At 52.3% G+C, this 18181-nt stretch overlaps 1 protein-coding gene across 3 annotated transcripts; it reads right to left on the reverse strand.

The window, feature by feature from the left end:
• Positions 1-7030: 7030 nt before the first annotated feature.
• On the reverse strand, positions 7031-18031 carry TMEM187 (transmembrane protein 187). 3 transcript variants are annotated; one of them, XM_009198497.3, is made up of 2 exons: positions 17704-18031; positions 7031-8358 (listed from the first exon to the last, which is right to left on the reverse strand). In XM_009198497.3, the coding sequence occupies exon 2, from the start codon at positions 8152-8154 to the stop codon at positions 7369-7371; it is 786 nt and encodes a 261-aa protein (XP_009196761.1). In that variant the 5' UTR covers positions 8155-8358; positions 17704-18031; the 3' UTR covers positions 7031-7368. The 3 variants fall into 3 exon arrangements, with proteins under 3 accessions (XP_009196761.1, XP_031516255.1, NP_001162267.1); XM_031660395.1 differs by lacking the exon at positions 17704-18031 and adding an exon at positions 15967-16903; NM_001168796.1 differs by lacking the exon at positions 17704-18031 and having other exon boundaries at positions 7369-8154.
• Between the last annotated feature and the right edge of the window lie 150 nt (positions 18032-18181).

Below are 18181 nucleotides of genomic sequence, written 5' to 3' on the forward strand. Positions count from 1 at the left end.
ATCCATGTGGTAGCCTGTGTAAGGATTCCCTTCCTTTTCATGGCTGAATAATATTCCATTGTGTGGATAAAGCAGATTGTGTTTATCTATGTATTCATCCATGGACACTCGGCCAGCTCCCACCTCTTGGCTGCTGTGAATTGCATCCCTTCAAGCTCCTGCTTTCAACTCCTTTGTGCCTATATCCAGCAGTAGAACTGCTGGACCCTATGGGAAATCTATGTTTAATATTTTGAGGCAACCTCGATTTTAAGCTGAAAAAGGCAAAAGAGGACAAAATGAAACTGTCACTCCTGTCAGATCAGCAGATCACCCTGGTGAGCACATCAAGTGCTGTTGAGGCTGTGGTGCAGTGGGAGCTCTGTCCCCACTGGCAAGGGATTTGCTAAATTCTACTTGAGTTGAAGTGCGAAGCTCTCACACATAAGCACCAAGAGGCGTGCGAAGGAGTGTGAGACTGGGGACATGTGCCATTGGTCACGTCCTGCAGCCGGGTGGGGAGGCTCTGCACAATGTGCATGTAGAGAAACACAAGGAGGCTGGGCGCAGGGGCTCAGGCCTGTAATCCCAGCACTGTGGGAGGCCGAGGCGGGCGGGTGAGCTGAGTTCAGGAGTTCGAGACCAGCCTGGCCAACATGCTGAAACCCCATCTCTACTAAAGATACAAAAATTAGCCAGGTGTGGTGTCGGGCGCCTGTAATCCCAGCTACTCAGGAGGCTGAGGCAGGAGAATCACTTGAACCCAGGAGAAGGAGAAGGAGGCTGCGGTGAGTCGCGATTGCGCCATTGCACTCCAGCCTGGGCGACAGAGCAGGACTCCATCTCAAACAAACAAACAAACAAACCACCACCACCAACAAAAACCACCCACAAGGGCAAGGGCAGCCACACACTACTGTGCATGGGCCACATGCAGGAGAGGCATGGGAGGATCACAGAATCTCCCAAAGAAACAGACCTGAGCTGGCCAAGATGGCGGTGGCGCACGCGCGCTAGCCCAGGCCCCAGTGGAGGTCAAGTGGGGCCAAGAAGAGGAAAGACAAAACCAGAAGTCAGTGGTTCTGAAGAGAAACAGACAGCAAAGATCAAAGTGAAAGGCCGGCCATGGAAGGAAAGGCTAGAAAAACATAGAAACAAACCACCTATTAGGTGTGAGGCTTACTATTTAATACTTGGGTGATTAAATAATCTGTACACAAAACCCACACAACATGCAATTTGTCTATGGAACCAACCTGCACATGTAGCCCCGAAACTAAAATAAAATTTAAAATAATAATAAAATAGGGCAGGTGTGATGGCACATGCCTGTCATCCCAGCTACTCGGGAGGCTGAGGCAGGAGAATCACTTGAACATGGGAGGCGGAGATTGCAGTGAGCTGAGACTACGCCATGCACTCCAGCCTGTGCAACAGAGTGAGACTCTATCTCAAAAAAAAAAAAAAAAAAAAAAAAAGAAAAGAAAAGAAAAGAAAAGAAATAATAATAAAATAAAAACATGAAAGGTTTGAAGGACCTGGCGTGCCACCACAGTAATCAGGCTCTAGTGACCCTGGGAACAAGATGGTCCGGTGTCACAGGGTCACTGAACGGAGAAGCAGCCCCCAGGACCAAGGCAGAGGAGGGCTCCATAAACCCGGGTCCCCAAAGACCCCCTTTGAATGGGAAGAAGCGCTCCTCAATCACATGATGGCGTGGGGACCCACTGGAGGACACGAACTGGCCAGTGGACATTTACCAGGTATTTCTATTCCTGGAGGCCTTCGGCATGGGAGGGAAATGCCTTGCCCACCTTTGTTCTCCCAGGCTGCAATGAGGCACCTTGCGCAAGCGTGCTGGCATTTCCCTCCCTCACCAAGTGCACCACTTCACTATAGTTACATAAACTGTCATGTCGGCAATGTGACAGCTGCATTTTTTTCTTTATAAACATAATTTTTAACTATCTAATAATTTTATAATGAAAATTTTATAATAAAAAGATCTGAAGCATCTACAGGAGATGCTAAGATTCACACCTGTAATCCCAAAGTGGGAGGATTGTTTTAGCCCAGGAGTCCGAAGACAAAATGAGGAGGCTGGGTACAGTGGCTTATGCCTGTCATCCCAGTGCTTTGAGGGCAAGGCAGGAGTGTGGTCCTGGGCGATACAGAGAGACCCCGTCTCTAGAAAAAATTTTTAAGAATTAGGCTGGGCTCTGGCTAGGCATGGTGGCTCATGCCTGTAATCCCAGCACTTTGGGAGGCTGAGGCAGGTGGATCACGAGGTCAGGAGTTCGAGACCAGCCTGGCCAGCATGGTGAAACCCCATCTCTACTAAAAATACAAAAAAATTAGCCAGGCTGGCCGGGCGCAGTGGCTCACGCCTGTAATCCCAGCACTTTGGGAGGCTGAGGCAGGCGGATCACGAGGTCAGGAGATCGAGACCATCCTGGCTAACACGGTGAAACCCCGTTTCTACTAAAAATACAAAAAAAAAAATTAGCCGGGCGTGCTGGCGGGTGCCTGTAGTCCCAGCTACATGGGAGGCTGAGGCAGGAGAATGGCGTGAACCCGGGGGGCAGAGCTTACAGTGAGCAGAGATCGTGCCACTGCACTCCAGCCTGGGCAACAGAGTGAGACTCCGTCTCAAAAAAAAAAAAAAAAAACATTAGCCGGGCTATTTTTAGCTGTAATGCCAGCTACTTGGGAGGCTGAGGCAGGAGAATTGCTTGAACCTGGGAGGTGGAGGTTGCAGTGAGCCAAGATCACGCCATTGCACTCCAGCCTGGGCGACAGAGCGAGACTCCATTTCAAAAAAAAAAGGAAATTTTTTTTTTAAAGAATTAACCAGGGAGGCTGGGCGCGGTGGCTCACGCCTGTAATCCCAGCACTTTGGGAGGCCGAGGCGGGCAGATCCCCGAGGTCGGGAGTTCAAGACCAGTCTGACCAACATGGAGAAACCCCATCTCTACTACAAATACAAAAATTAGTCAGGCATGGTAGCGCATGCCCGTAATCCCAGCTACTCGGGAGGCTGACCCAGGAGAATTGCTTGAACTCGGGAGGCGGAGGTTGCAGTGAGCCGAGATTGCGCCATTGCACTTCAGCCTGGGCAACAAGAGCAAAACTCCGTCTAAACAAAAACAAAAACAAAAACAAAAGAATTAGCCAGGTCCCAGTTACTTGGGAGGCTGAGGTGGGAGGATCTCTTGAGCCTGGGAGTTGAAGGCTGCAGTAAGCCATGATTGCGCCACTGCACTCCAGCCTGGGAGACACAGGGAGACCCTGTCTCAAAAATGCACACACATTACTTTTGCGGGGGTCAGAGAGAGGGGCGGGGGTCTGAGTTAGTCACAATGAAATCTCACGTCGCCCCCATCAGATTGGCACGCCACGAAAAAGCACCCACTCTGACATTGCTGGTAGAACTGTGAATCATGACCACCACTGGGAAAAGCACTCCAGGGATTTGAAACTGAAGTTCCCTTCAGCCCTACAATCCCACTCCTGGGACCTAACTGGAAACGGGCCTGCCCCAGGGTGCAGAGGCCGCTGTGTGCAGTTTCTAGCAGACCTTGGCATGTCACCAAGCCAAAATGGGGCCCAGAAAAGTGAATGCATGACAGTGTGTGCCCTATGCTGTAATTTTTTTTTTTTTGAGATGGGGTCTTGCTCTGTCACCCAGGCTGGAGTGCAGTGATGCCATCTCATTACAGCTAACTGTGTCACTGCAGCCTGGATCTCCTGGGTTCAAGCGATCCTCCCCACCTCAGCTTCCTGAGTAGCGGAGACTGCAAATACGCACCATCATGCCCAGCTAATTTTTTTGATTTTTGGTAGAGATGAGGTCTCCCTATGTTGTCCAGGGTGGTCTTAAACTCCTGAGGTCAAGCAATCCTTCCTTCTTGGCCTCCCAAAGTGCTGGGATTGCAGGCATGAGCCACTGCGCCTGGCCTAAAACTATTTTTGTTGTTGTTGTTGTTTTTGACATGGAGTTTCACTCTTGTTGCCCAGGCTAGAGTGCAATGGCACGATCTCAGCTCACTGCAACCTCCACCTCCTGGGTTCAAGCGATTCTCCTGTCTCAGCCTCCCAAGTAGCTGGGACTACAGGCACCCGCCACCACGCCTGGCTAATTTTTTTGTATTTTTAGTAGAGATGGGGTTTCACTATGTTGGCCAGGCTGGTCTCAAACTTCTGACCTCAGATGATCTACCCACCTTGGCCTCCCAAAGTGCTGGGATTACAGGCGTGAGCCACCACGCCCAGCCCTAAAACTATTTTATATGAGGAGAAAATACCCAGGCCATGGCACCAGAAAGCAAGGAAGAAGCCACGTGGAAGCCCTCCTGGTGCTTCTTCAGGGAGGCCAGCAGAGAGCACCTGGGGCCAGGAGGCGGCATGCCTGGGTTTCTGCTCCTCCTCACTGTAACTTTCAGCCAAGTCAAACTTCTAGAGTTTCAGTTTATCTGTGAAATGACGGGGCTGGCACAGATGGTTTCTAAGATCCCTCCCAGGCCTGGAACTTCTAAACCGTTAGGTCAAAGGTGGGGGAGAGGCCCCATCTGGCAACCATTGGCTCCCCAGCTGTGGTGGGGACACGGTGGAGCAGCGACACTGAGACCAAGACCAGTAACAACAACGGCTGCCCTGACAGCCAGTCCCCCTGGGCGAGGCCGAGCTCCTCTGTGGGCTGCAGAGCTGGAGGGAGGCACAGCCGCCAGCCTCCTTCCTCCGGTGGCTCAGGGGTCGCTGGCACTTGCAAACCCCGGGCCAGGGCTGAGGTATTCTGAGGTCCCGGTCCCAGAAAGGGGGTTCGCCTGGGCAGGAAGGGATGCAGGAAGCTGTGTGACTAATGGCAGCTGGCCACACTTTGAGAAACACTAATTTAAAAAAGGGCCTGGGGAATGCAGGTTCCAGGCCGGGGCCTGCCTGGAGCCTTCCTGGCCACCTGCTCTGCCTTGCACAGGTTCTGGGGCTTCTGGCTCTGCTTGGGCTGGCTCAGTGCATGCTTGTTGGATTTAGCAAATAACAAACAGAATGCCCAGTTACATCTGAATTTCAGGTAAACAATACTTTTTTTAGTAGGAGAAATGTCTCGTGCAACATTTGAGACACACTTGTGCAAAACCATTGTTCATCGCCTGGTGTATAACCTGGCGACTCTGGGTGGCACCTGGCAAGAGAGGGGACAGCGGAGCCAGGCTTCCTGCAGTCTCTGCCCCTCTGGAGGTGTCCCCTCCACATAAGCCTCTCCTTTGGGTGGGGTCCACTCTTCCAGGGGTTCCACGAAACCGCCCTGAATCACCCCAATCTAGGTACACCACCTGTTTCCTGTGGGACCCCACCTGACCCAGGAGGCTCCCAGGGCTGTTTATTACACAGGTATTGGTAGGAAGAAAAAGTAAAATCGTGATGAGTGCTTGTAGCTGCGAGATGTGGCATGAACAAAAGGGGGTTCCCACACTGCTGGATGAAGAGCCTGTCCCCACCCTGTCTCTGAGCCCACATGGAAGCCCGCCTTCTCTTCGCCCTCCCTCCAGCCTCTGTGAAGTAAGGGTGGCCTCTCTGGTGATGTGTGCAGCCTCTTCCCTCTTCTAGGGCACGTGGTGCTTTCGAGACAACCTCAAATGGAACCAGGCTTTTTTCCAAGCAGGTGCTGTCCTTGCTCTCCCCTGCCAACCACATGCCCCACCCCCAGGCCCCAAGCCCTGGGTCAGGCCCTGCCATTTGCCCCAGGTCCTTAACTGGTGGCGATGTGCTCAGCCAGCCAGGACAGAACATCCAGCCCAGGTGCCCAGTTCCAGAAACATCTCAGTCATCACAGCCATGGGCCAAATGCCAACCTTGAGGGCACTGAGCAGGTGCACATGGGTGGCCCATGCTGAGATGCCATTTGGCAGGGACAGGGCATCCTCTCTCCTCTGCCCTCACCTTTGGAGCTGATCACTTCTCCATTTAATTTGTGGGATTAAAGCAGACCCTCCTCAGTACTTAAGGCTCCAGGGACAAGACTATGGAGTCTGGGATGAAGAGCCCATGAGTTAAATGACATTAGCTTTCTTCAGCAGTCCCCTTTACAGGCCAGGCGCAGGGGCTCACGCCTGTAATCCCAGTACTGGGAGGCCAAGGCAGGTGGATCACCTGAGGTCAGGAGTTCGAGACCAGCCTGGCCAACATGATGAAACCCCGTCTCTACCAAAAATACAAAAATTAGCCGGGCATGGTGGTGGGTGCCTGTCATCCCAGCTACTTGGGCAGCTGAGGTAGAAAAATTGCTTGAACCCAGGGGGCAGAGGTTGCAGTGAGCCAAGATCACACCACTGCACTCCAGCCTGGGTAACAGAGCAAGACTCTGTCTCGAAAAAAGGAAGTCCCCTTTACAGACCAGATGCCTTCAGATGAAAGGAGGTGAGGCGCGCCTCTAAGTGACATAGTGACCAGCAGGAAGAAGGACTGCCCTGGGAGTAGAGACGGTGGCATGGAGTCCTCAGTGCTTCTCTGGCTGCAGCCAAGGATGACCCAGCATCCTGACCACAAACTAGAGTCTGGGCCTTGGGCTCGAGGGCTCAAAAACTGTTGCATGAGAAGCACGTGCCACCTCCAGCACCCTGCCTGGCGATACTGTCAGCAGATCAGTTCACAAGGACCTGGGTGACGGGCACATGGGGACTGCTCAGACTGTAGCCACTAAGGACATCTAAGCCACACCCCGGCTCCAAGGGGAGACCCACAAAGCAACTTTCTGTTGAGAGTTCAACTTTTGACATTTGTGTGTTTCCTCATCTGGACACACCCTGCCTGGTTCCACAGATGATCTGAGGTCATGTGCCTCTCACGTGACCTGCCTACAGTTAACAGTCACAGATGTCATGGAGGTAATTAAGTGATTTCCCCGTCAGTCTGCTGGGCACGTATTTAGTGTGGCTCGGTCTCCCTGAATCCAGCCACCTCTAAGGACACTCACTGGTACCCCACTGACTGGCCTGCCTCGCTGCTGCCAGTCCACACCCACAGCTGACACCCCAAAGACACTCCAGACGATCGCTCTCTGTCCACCCATGAGCACAAGGGGCTTCTTGGTGTCATTTCCACTCCCCTTGCCAATATTTATTTGGAAACATTTCAAACTACAGGAAAGTTATGAGAATTACATCAGGAACACCCACATCCCTTGTGCCAAGATCTTTGCTTTATGTCTTTGAAAGTAAGTTGTCGAGATCACAGCACTCCATCCCTCCACACCAAAGCCCGTAGCTTCTCAGGAAAGGGCAGTCCTGTGTGATCAGTGCGTATCATCACACGTAGGATGCCCAACACTGGCACCATCTCAGAGTCTGTTTCAATGCCGGGGGTCGTCGGTTTTCAGCAGGTTCTTCCCACAGTTCAATGCGTCTTCCCGCCAGAGGGACAGCATCTTGGGTGAGTGTTGAAATGCGTCAGAAACAAAAACGCAAAGTGGAACTGGAGCACGTCACAGACCTTGGACCAGAAGTGGCCTGTGAGGCGCTGGAAGAGATGCCACCGTGCGAGCTGATGGTCACACAGCTTGAGGACCACAAAGCCCAGGCAAGAGAGCACCCCCAAAGCTAAGTAGGTGGCTGAGGTGGTGCTGCCATAGTGCCTGTGGGTGCGCAGCGCCTGCCCCACAGCGGCCACCACGTGAGCACCCAGTGCGACCTCGAAGCCCCGGGGATGCAGCAGAGCGAGGCCGTAACTGGCCAGGGAGATGCACTCAAGGGAGAGGAACAGCCAGGGCCGCCAGCCGTGGTCTAGGTAGAGGCACCATGCGACAGGCCACGCAAAGATGGGCAGGGTGAGCCACTGGTCCAGCACGGCGGTGCGGCGCCACTGCGTCCACAGGCGCAGCCACTGCACGGGGCCGTAGAGCAGGGCCATGGCTGCGAACACATCCTTCAGGTAGCGGGGACCCGGCCCCACCGCGCCGCCCCTGTGCAGCCAGAATAGCCCTAGTAGCGTGTAGGCCACATTCACCAGTGAGTTGAACGGCATGGCCAGGAAGGCAGGGAGACCAGCCACCGGCGCCTCGGCGTAGTCCTCATAGCCCACTTGCACGGAGACGCTGTCAAAAATGCCTGTGAACACGGCCACAGCACAGAGGCCGCCGGCCACGGCCACGTGCATGAAGGCCTGCCCCCACTCCGGATTCATGTGGAACTGGTGGCCTGACCTGGGGCAGGAGCTTCAGAGAGCGGCCTTCACTACGCAGCCTCTGCAGAACACGCTGGGCCTCCAAGCTGAGCCAGCAGGAAGCAGCCCCGTGATTTCCGAGGCAGATGCTGCGACCTTGCCCCGAAGGCAGGCAGGAGTCCTGCTGATTGGCTGGCGCCAGCGGAGGAACGTTCTGCCTTTTTCCTTTGTGGTTACAAAAGGAGTGTGGTTAGAAAAGAAACCGTCCCCAGCACCGCCTCCATGTTCCTGACTCCCGGCCTCAGGAGCTACCAACCATATTCACGGGAAGAAGCAAATCAGAGTGAAACCACTGCACACTGGCTCTCTCACGCGTGGTCTCTACAATCCTCTATCACCCCTTTCTCCTGGCACCTAAAAAAATCCTGCCCCTCGTCCTAGTTTCCTTAAAGCCACTGCATCTACAGACAAGACCTGCCTAGCTCTGTCATTACAACTCAGAACGTGCCTTCCCATGCCGGTGTGTTATAAAAATGGATGTCTCCAGCCCCGAAGCCCTTTTCGCCAAATACCCAGTTGAACCAGAGACCATTAGATGGAGCCCGAGCTCTGGCCTCTGACACGAGGTGGGGGAGGGAGGAGGAGAAGAATTCACCGTCTGCCACTCAAGCACCAGGCCGGGAGGCAAGGGGGTGACCTGTAGGCCTCCCAGGACAGCTTCCCTGGCTCACTCACCTGCCCTCTCCTGAAGTGCCAAGCCCCAAATCACCTGCTTTTCTCAGGCCACCATAAAGCCTTCCGTCTCCTTCAGTCACAGAACCAGAGAGACAATTTAATTATCACTGACTGTCAACTGCTTTGGGGCCAGTGGTGCTGTGAGTGAGCCTAGTAGCTGAGAAACACATTAATATGGAAGGGAGAACAGCTTTAATGCTCTGAAAATGACTCCAATCATTAAAGCTCTTCTCCCTTCCATATTAATGAATTTGGCACTCAAGAGGGTGGGCAGGCAGGCGGGTTCAGGGAGAAAGAAGGGTGGGCTCCAGTTCCTGGTCAGCTGATGCCAGACTGTTCAAACCCTGGCTCTCCCACCGACTAACCATGTGATCTTGTACCTTAACTGTCTTGGGCCTCGGTTTGCGCACCTTTTTTTTTTGTTTTTTTTTTGAGACGGAGTCTCATTCTCTTGCCCAGGCTAGAGTGCAGTGGCACAATCTTGGCTCCCTGCAACCTTCACCTCCCAGGTTCAGGTGATTCTCCTGCCTCAGCCTCCCTAGTAGCTGTGATTACAGGCACGCACCACCATGCCCAGCTAACTTTCCTATTTTCAGTAGAGATGGGGTTTCACGACGTTGGCCAGGCTGGTCTTGAACTCCTGACCTCAAGTGATCCACCCGCCTCAGTCTCCCAAAGTGCTGGGATTCACAGGCATGAGCCACCGCGCCCAGCACAGTTAGCTCATCTTTGACCTAATGGCTTAGAAGTTCCAGGCCTGGGAGGGATCTTAGAAACCATCTGTGCCAGCCCCATCATTTCACAGATAAAGAAACTGAAACTCTAGAAGTTTGACTTGGCTGAAAGTTACAGTGAGGAGGAGCAGAAACCCAGGCATGCCGCCTCCTGGCCCCAGGTGCTCTCTGCTGGCCTCCCTGAAGAAGCACCAGGAGGGCTTCCACGTGGCTTCTTCCTTGCTTTCTGGTGCCATGGCCTGGGTATTTTTATTTAGACATGGAGGTCTTGCTCTGTTGCCCAGGTTGGAGTGCAGTGGCACAATCATAGCTCACTGCAGCCTCTACCTCCTGGGCCCAAGCTATCCTCCTGTCTCAGCCTCCCAAGTAGTTGGGACCAGGTGTATACCACCACCTTGCCCTGCTAATTTTTGTGAAAAAATTTTTGGGGCCAGGCATGGTGGCTCATGCCTGTAATCCCAGCACTTTGGGAGGCTGAGGCGGGCAGATCACGAGGTCAGGAGATCAAGACCATCCTGGCTAACACGATGAAACCCCATCTCTACTAAAAATACAAAAAATTAGCCGGGCGTGGTGGCGGGCGCCTGTAGTCCCAGGTACTCGGGAGGCTGAGGCAGGAGAATGGCGTGAATCCTGGAGGTGGAGCTTGCAGTGAGCCGAGATCTCGCCACTGCACTCCAGCCTGGGCGACAGAGCGTGACTCCATCTCAAAATAATAATAATAATATAATAATAATAAATAAAAATTTAAAAATTTGTAGAGACAGGGTCTCACTATGTTGCCCAGCCTGGTGTCGAACTCTTGGCCTCAAGTGATCCTCCTGCCTCAGCCTCCCAAAGTCCTGAGATTACAGGAATGAGCCACTGCACCCAGCTAAACCCCTCTTAAGTTGAAAGTCCAGTTCCAATATTTTCAACTTATGATGGGTTTATCTGGACATTACCCTGTTACACGCCAAAAAGCATATGTAGCTGGGCATGGTGGCTCACATCTATAATCCCAGCAATTTGGAAGGCCAAGGTGAGAGGATTGCTTGAGTACAGGAGTTTGAGACCAGCCTGGGCAACAAAGTGAGACCCTGTCTCTACACAAAATACATAAAATTAAATTTAAAAAATAAAATAAAAATTAGCTAGGCATGGTGGTGCACCTATAGTCCCAGCTCCTCAGGAGGCTGAGGCAGGAAGATCACTTAAGCCCAGGAGGTGGAGGCTGCAGCGAGCTATGATCATGCCACTGCACTCCAGCCTGGGCCACAGAGCAAGACCCTATCTCAGAAAAAAAAAAAAAAAAAAAAGCCAGGCGCAGTGGCTCACACGTATAATCCTATAATTCTACCACTTTGGGAGGCCGAGGTGGGTGGATCATCTGAGGTCAGGAGTTTGAGAACAGCCTAGCCAATGTGGTGAAACCCTATCTCTACCAAAAATACAAAAAAATAAGCCAGGCACAGTGGCTCATGCCTGTAACCCCAACACTTTGGGAGGCTGAGGCAGGTGATCACTTGAGATCAGGAGTTCCAGACCAGTCTGGCCAACATGATGAAACCCTGTCTCTACAAAAATACAGAAAAAGTAACCAGGCGTGGTGGCGCATGCCTGTAATCCCAGCTATTTGGGAGGCTGAGACGGGAGAATCGCTTGAATTCAGGAGGCAGAGGTTACAGTGAGCCAAGATTGTGCCATTGCACTCCAGCCTGGGCGACACCGCGAGACTTCATCTCAAAAAGCAAAACAAAACAAAACAAAAAATTAGCCAGGCGTGGTGGCACACACCTGTAATCCCAACTACTCAGGAGGCTGAGACAGGAGAATCGCTTGAACCCAGGAGGCGGAGGTTGCAGTGAGCCGAGATCGTGCCACTGCACTCCAGCCTGGGCGACAGAGCAAGACTTCATCTCAAAAAATAAAACAATTAGCTGGGCGTGGTGGCACACGCCTGTAATCCCAGGTACTCAGGAGGCTGAGGCAGGAGAATTGCTTGAGCCCGGGAGGCAGAGGTTGCAGTGAGCCAAGATCGTGCCACTGCACTCCAGCCTGGGCAACAAGAGTGAAACTCCTTCTCAAAAAAAAAAAAAAAAAAGGTATCTGTATATGTAGACCACTTAGCACTATTTTATTATTACTTTATTTTATTTTGTTTTGTTTTGTTTTTTGAGACAGACTCTTGCTCTGCTGCCCAGGTTGGAGTGCAGTGGTGTGGTCTTGGCTCAGTGTAACCTCCGCCTCCTGGGTTCAAGTGATTCTCCTGCCTCAGCCTCCTGAGTAGCTGGGATTACAGCTAAAATTAGCCCGGCTAATGTTTGTATTTTTAGTAGAGACGGGGTTTCACCATCTTGGGCAGGCTGGTCTTCAACTCCTGACCTCGTGATCTACCTGCCTCGGCCTCCCAAAGTGCTGGGATCACAGGCATGAGCCACTGTGCCTGGCCTATTTTATTTTTTATTCAGACGCAGTCTTGTACTGTCTGCACTGTTGCCCAGGCTGGAGTGGTATGATCTTGCCTCACTGCAACCTCCACCTCCCGTTTTCAAGGGATTCTCCTGCCTTAGCCTCCTGAGTAGCTGGGATTACAGGCACCCGCCACCACGCCCAGCTAACTTTTTGTATTTTTTTTTTAGTAGAGACATGGTTTCACCATGTTGACCAGGCTGGTCTCGAACTCCTGTCCTTGTGATTCACCTGCCCCGGCCTCCCTAAGTGCTGGGATGACAGGTATGAACCACCACACCTGGCCTATTTTATTTTTTGGGACAGAGTCTCGCTCTGTGGGGCAGGCTGGAGTGCAGTGACAGGATCTCGGCTCACTGCAACCTCCGCCTCCCAGGTTCAAGTGATTCTCCTGCCTCAGCCTCCCAAGTAGCGGGAACTACAGGCGGGAGTTATCAGACCCAGCTAATTTTTGTATTTTAGTAGAGATGAGATTTCGCCATATTGGCTGGGGTGGTCTTGAACTCCTGACCTCAACTGATCCACCGACCTCAGCCTCCCAAAGTGCTGGGATTACAGGCACGAACCACTGTACCCAGCCTATTTTATTATTTTTAATAGCATATAGAGTGACATTTTGATACATGTATATAATGTATAATGATCAAACAAGGTACTTAGCATATCCATCACCTGGAACATTTATCATTTCTTTGTGTTGGGAACATTCCAAATCCTTTCTTATAGTCTTTTGAAAATACACAAGAAATTATAGTTAACAGGGCTCACCCTACAGTGCAGAACAGCAGGATCCATTCATGCTATGAAGCTGGAATTTTGTATTTGTTATCCGACTCCTCCGAATCTTTCCCTACTGTCTAATCTTTCCAGCTTCTAACACCCACTATGCTTCTATTTCCATGAGCTTGATTTTTTAAATATTTTACATAAGAATTAGTACAAAAAATATTTATCTTTCTGTTCCTGGCTTCTTTCACCTAACATAACGTCCTCTAGGCTCATCCATGTTGCCACAAATAACAAGATTTATCTTATCAGTTTGTTTATTTCTTTGAGACAGGGTCTCGCTCTGTCTCCCAGGCTAAGTGCAGTGGTGTGATTGCAGCTCACTGCAGCCTCCACCTCCCAGGCTCATGTGGTCCTCTGGCTTCAGCCTGCCAGGTAGCTGGGACCACAGGCATGTTACCATGCCTGGCAAATTTTTAAATTTTTTTTTGAAAGATAGGGTCTTGCTATATTGCCCAGGCTGGTCTCAAACTCCTAGGCTCAAGTGATCCTGTCACCTTGGCCTCCCAAAGTGCTGGGATTACAGGCGTGAGTTACTGCACCCAGCCAATAGTTTGTTTTTTTTTTTTTTTTTTGTCCTGAGACAGGGTTTCACTCTGTCACCCAGGCTGGAGTGCAGTGCCACAGTCTCGGCTCACGTCAGCCTCCGCCTCCCGGGTTCAAGCAATTCTCCTGCCTCAGCCTCCTGAGTAGCTGGGATTATAGGCGCCTGCCACCACACGTGGCTAATTTTTGTATTTTAGTAGAGATGGGGTTTCACCATGTTGGCCAGGCTCGTCTCGAACTCCTGATCTCAGGTGATCTGCCCGCCTCGGCCTCCCAAAGTGCTGGGATTACAGGCTTGAAACACCACGCCTGCCAACAGTTTATTTTTAAATGGCTCAATAATATTCCATCATGTGTATATACCACATTTTCTTTACATATCAATCTACTGATGGACACTTAGATTGCTTCCATATCTTAGCTATTATAAGTAGTACAAAGGCACGAATAACCTACATTGGGGAAAGGACAGTCTTTTCAATAAATGGCACTGGGCAAACTGGATAAGCATGTGAAGAAGAATGAAAACTAGACCCCATCTCTCACCACACACAATAACCAACTCAAAACGGATTAAAGACTTCAATGTAAGACCTCAAACTAGAAAGCTACTAGAAGAGGCCACTGCAGTGGCTCACACCTGTAATCCCAGCACTTTGGGAGGTCAAGGCGGGCAGATCACTTAAGGTCAGGAGTTCTAGACCAGCCTGGCCAACACAGTGCAACCCCATCTCTACTAAAAATACAAAAAGTAGCTGGGCGAGGTGGCACACGTCTGTAATACCAGTTACTCGGGGGGGCTGAAGTAGGAGAAATGCCTGAACCCAGGAGGAGGAGCTTGCAGTGAGCCGAGATCACACCACTGCACTCCAGCCTGGGCAACAGAGCAAGACTCTGCCTTAAAAAAAAAAAAAAAAATTGGGTGTGGTGGCTCACACCTGTAACCCCAGCACATTGGGAGGCTGAGGCGGGCGGATCACCTGACGTCAGGAGTTCCAGACCAGACTGTCCAACATGGTGAAACTCCATCTCTATTAAAAGTATAAAAATTAGGCCGGGCGCACTGGCTCACGCCTGTAATCCCAGCACTTTGGGAGGCCGAGGTGGGCGGATCACAAGGTCAGGAGATCGAGACCATGGTGAAATCCCGTCTCTACTAAAAAATAGAAAAAAATTAGCCGGGTGCAGTGGCGGGCGTTTGTAGTCCCAGCTACTCGGGAGGCTGAGGCAGGAGAATGGCGTGAACCCGGGAGGCGGAGCTTGCAGTGAGCCGAGATCGCGCCACTGCACTCCAGCCTGGGCGACAGAGCGAGACTCCGTCTCAAAAAAAAAAAAATAAAAATAAATAAATAAATAAATAAATAAAAAGTAAAAAAATTAGCCGGGGTGGTGGCAGGCGCCTGTGATCCCAGCTACTTGGGAGGCTGAGGCAGGAGAATCGCTTGATCCCAGGAGACTGAGGTTGCAGTGAGCCGAGATTGTGCCACTGCACTCCAGCCTGGGTTTCAGAGTGAGACTCCGTCTCAAAAATGAGTAAATAAATAAATAAATACATAAAATAAAACTACTAGGAGAAAATGGGGAAATGCTCCAGGATATGGGTCTGGGGAAAGATTTTATGGCTAAGACCCCAAAATCATGGGCAACAAAAACGAAAACAGACAAATGGGAGTAGATTAAAGTAAAAAGCTTTTGCACAGCACAGAAGCAATCAACAATGAAGAGACAATATAGGAGAAAATATTTGCAAACGATTCATGTGACAAGCACTGTTTAGTTTTGAGGTGCAATGTCCATCTGCCCTACTGCAATTTAGGCCCCAAATGGGTGGGAAAGGGTCTGATTCCTTGCTCTTCCTCAGGTGCCCAGTGAAGCCCTGCTCAATTTCAATTCAATTAAAGTACAAAGCCAGCACCTCTGCTCCCTTTTACCAGTCCTGTTTGCTATTTCACTTCTCAGGCAGGTCCTGGGGCCCACCTGCATCCTCTTGGGCCTCATTCTCAGTCTTCTTGCCTTGGAGTTCCGTTGCTAAGGAGGACCACCAGGCTTGCATGTGGGTGGCCCACTGCCCTCTGAAGCATGGTCTTGCCACATAGGAACCACAGCCCTCACTATTACTCCATTTGTCCTTGCTTCACACAAGCCTGCCATCTTGCCGGGCGCGGTGGCTCAAGCCTGTAATCCCGGCACTTTGGGAGGCCGAGACGGGCGGATCACGTCAGGAGATCAAGACCATCCTGGCTAACACGGTGAAACCCCGTCTCTACTAAAAAATACAAAAAACTAGCCGGGCGAGGTGGTGGGCACCTGTAGTCCCAGCTACTCGGGAGGCTGAGGCAGGAGAATGGCGTGCACCCGGGAGATGGAGCTTGTAGTGAGCTGAGATCCGGCCACTGCACTCCAGCCCGGGTGATAGAGCGAGACTCTGTCTCAAAAAAAAAAAAAAAAAAGCCTGCCATCTCAGCATGGAGCACCCGAACTCCTCCTGCACCCTCCTCCCAGTCAAAAAAGCCTCTGGGTCCAGGAGGGTGCACACAGCAGCCCCAGCATCTTTGCTGAGCAGTCCTGGATGGGATCATACCTGCGCTGGCTTTCCACCCTTCCATGACCAGCTTCCCATTCCATGCCCTGGATCATGTCCCAAAGTCTTGGCCAGACTTAAAGTGCCATCCCCATCCAGCCCTGTGAGCTCCTCAGGCCCAGCTCTGTCCTGAAAGCCCTTTGCTCACTGCGCCTGGCCACTGCCCTTGACTCAGCTGTTATTTCCTCTCAGGCACTTCCCCATTCAGCTCCTGACTCCAGCTGAGACACCAGCTGAGGCCCTGCCTGATGTCTACAGGTCCTTCCCTGCACCCACCTAGGGCTCCATGGCACCGGTGACAGCCTGACCCTCCTGCCCGCCAGCAAGCAGGGCGGAGAGCTGGAACAGGAGTCAAACACTGTCAACTTGATCAAGGAGGAACTCCAGGAAAGACATGGAAAGCAACTCCTTTCCGGCTGCAGGGGTTCAGTCTACCTGACCCGGGATACAGGCTGACAGTGACAATGTAATCAAAGCACCTGTCCAAGACCCCCAGGAAAACCGAGCTGGTTACCTTATAGCCTAGCTTCCCTGTACCTTTGAATTGCCATGATCCTTATTATGTGACACTCAAATCTCATCACAGCTTCCCCCAGCTCCTGGCACGGGAAGGCCAACACCTCAACAGCACTGGCCCCTGGGTCTGGGGTCTTTCAGGGAAGCCCTGGAAAGCCTGACAATCTCCTGGCTAAAGGCCCCAGACTCTCCCGCACACATTTAAACAGCAGGCACTGTCACCTCCAGGCCTTTAGCATTTATGGTTAGTTATGTCCCCCCCCCGGGATGACCTTCCTTGCATTCTGTGGATAAAGGGACATCAATTAACATTAATTTGGCTTCTGGACTGATTCCAGGCAAGGCTCTTGGAAACCAGCAGCTGTTTGTGTGTGTGTGTGTGTGGTTTTTTTTTTTTTTTTTGAGACAGGGTCTTGCTCTGTCGCCCAGGCTAGAGCAGTGGCGCGATCTCAGCTCACTGCAGCCTTGAACTCCCCGGCTCAAGCCATCCTCACACTTCAGCGTCCCAAGTAACTGGGACCACAGGCGTGTGCCACCATGCCTCCGGGTCTCGCTATGTTGCCCCGGCTAGGCTCAAGCGATCCTCCCACCTCATCCTTCCAAAGTGTTGGGATTACAGGCATGAGCCAACGCGTCAAGCCTTAGTTTTCTTATTTACATGGGTGGGGGACTTGGGGACATAGAAGTGAGGTAACTATCCAAGGTCACAGAGAGCAGGTGGTGGCACAGCCAGACAAGCAGGAATTCTTCTCTTTGTCCCTTCTCAAATGGATACTTCCAACTGCATGAAGTAAAACACAGAGGATTACAAAATTCATGTAATATGTTGACAGGCGACTTTAAAAATATTGTTGAAAATGTGTGAGACGGTGATATGTGCTTCTTTACTAACGCATTAAATTACAAGGTCTTCCAGCAGGACGCATAACTTCAGTAACTTCAAAGTAATAATTCTGCTCGCCGGTAGATCTGGTAGATCTTGTAATTTAATTGACCCTCTAGACGTTTACAACAAAAGCCACAGGCTCTTACAGGACCTGTCTGTCCAATTCTACTGGCGACTGCCGCTCGCGGGCAGCAGCTTGGGTCCCCGCGCTGCGGCCTGCGCGTGGCAGAGAAGATGCCGCCGCCGCCGCCGCCGCGCCCGGGCGGCCTCCTGGAGGCGGCGGAACGTGGGGGCGAGGCTGGGACCCACCTCCCGGGGCTGCGGTAAGCACTTACAGTATTGGCGCGAAAAGGCCAGCGATCACCATACGGGTATTTCGCCTCACTCGCCTCGCTGGGGAAAATTCAAATCTCCGAAAAGGGCGGACCCAAGCAGCGCCGCTGCGCCTGCGCGCAGGGCGGGACTCGGGGCCTGGGAAGCGGGCGGGGCGAGGTGACGCGAGGTGACGCGGGCGCCTCCCGCGCTCGCTCGCCCGCCCGCCCGCCCGGCTCGGGCGCCACCGGCCCGACTGTGGGCTTCTCGGCGGTGGGGGCGGCCGAGCGCGCGGCGGTCTGGGACGCGCGGCCCGGCTCATTTTGCTGCGGCTCGGGCGGAGGTGGTGGCGCCCGAGGGCGGGACCGGCGGCCTGGGAGCGGGCAGAGGCTCCACCCCCGGGCACCGGCGCTCGGCTGCGTCGCCTCCCACTCTAGCCCCGCCCCCGGCTCCCCCGCGGCGTGCCTCGGGCAGCCTCCTGCGGCTGCTGTGTGTGCAGGG

Source organism: Papio anubis, chromosome X, assembly GCF_008728515.1.
Source record: "Papio anubis isolate 15944 chromosome X, Panubis1.0, whole genome shotgun sequence".
NCBI classification, from domain to species: Eukaryota; Metazoa; Chordata; class Mammalia; order Primates; family Cercopithecidae; genus Papio; species Papio anubis.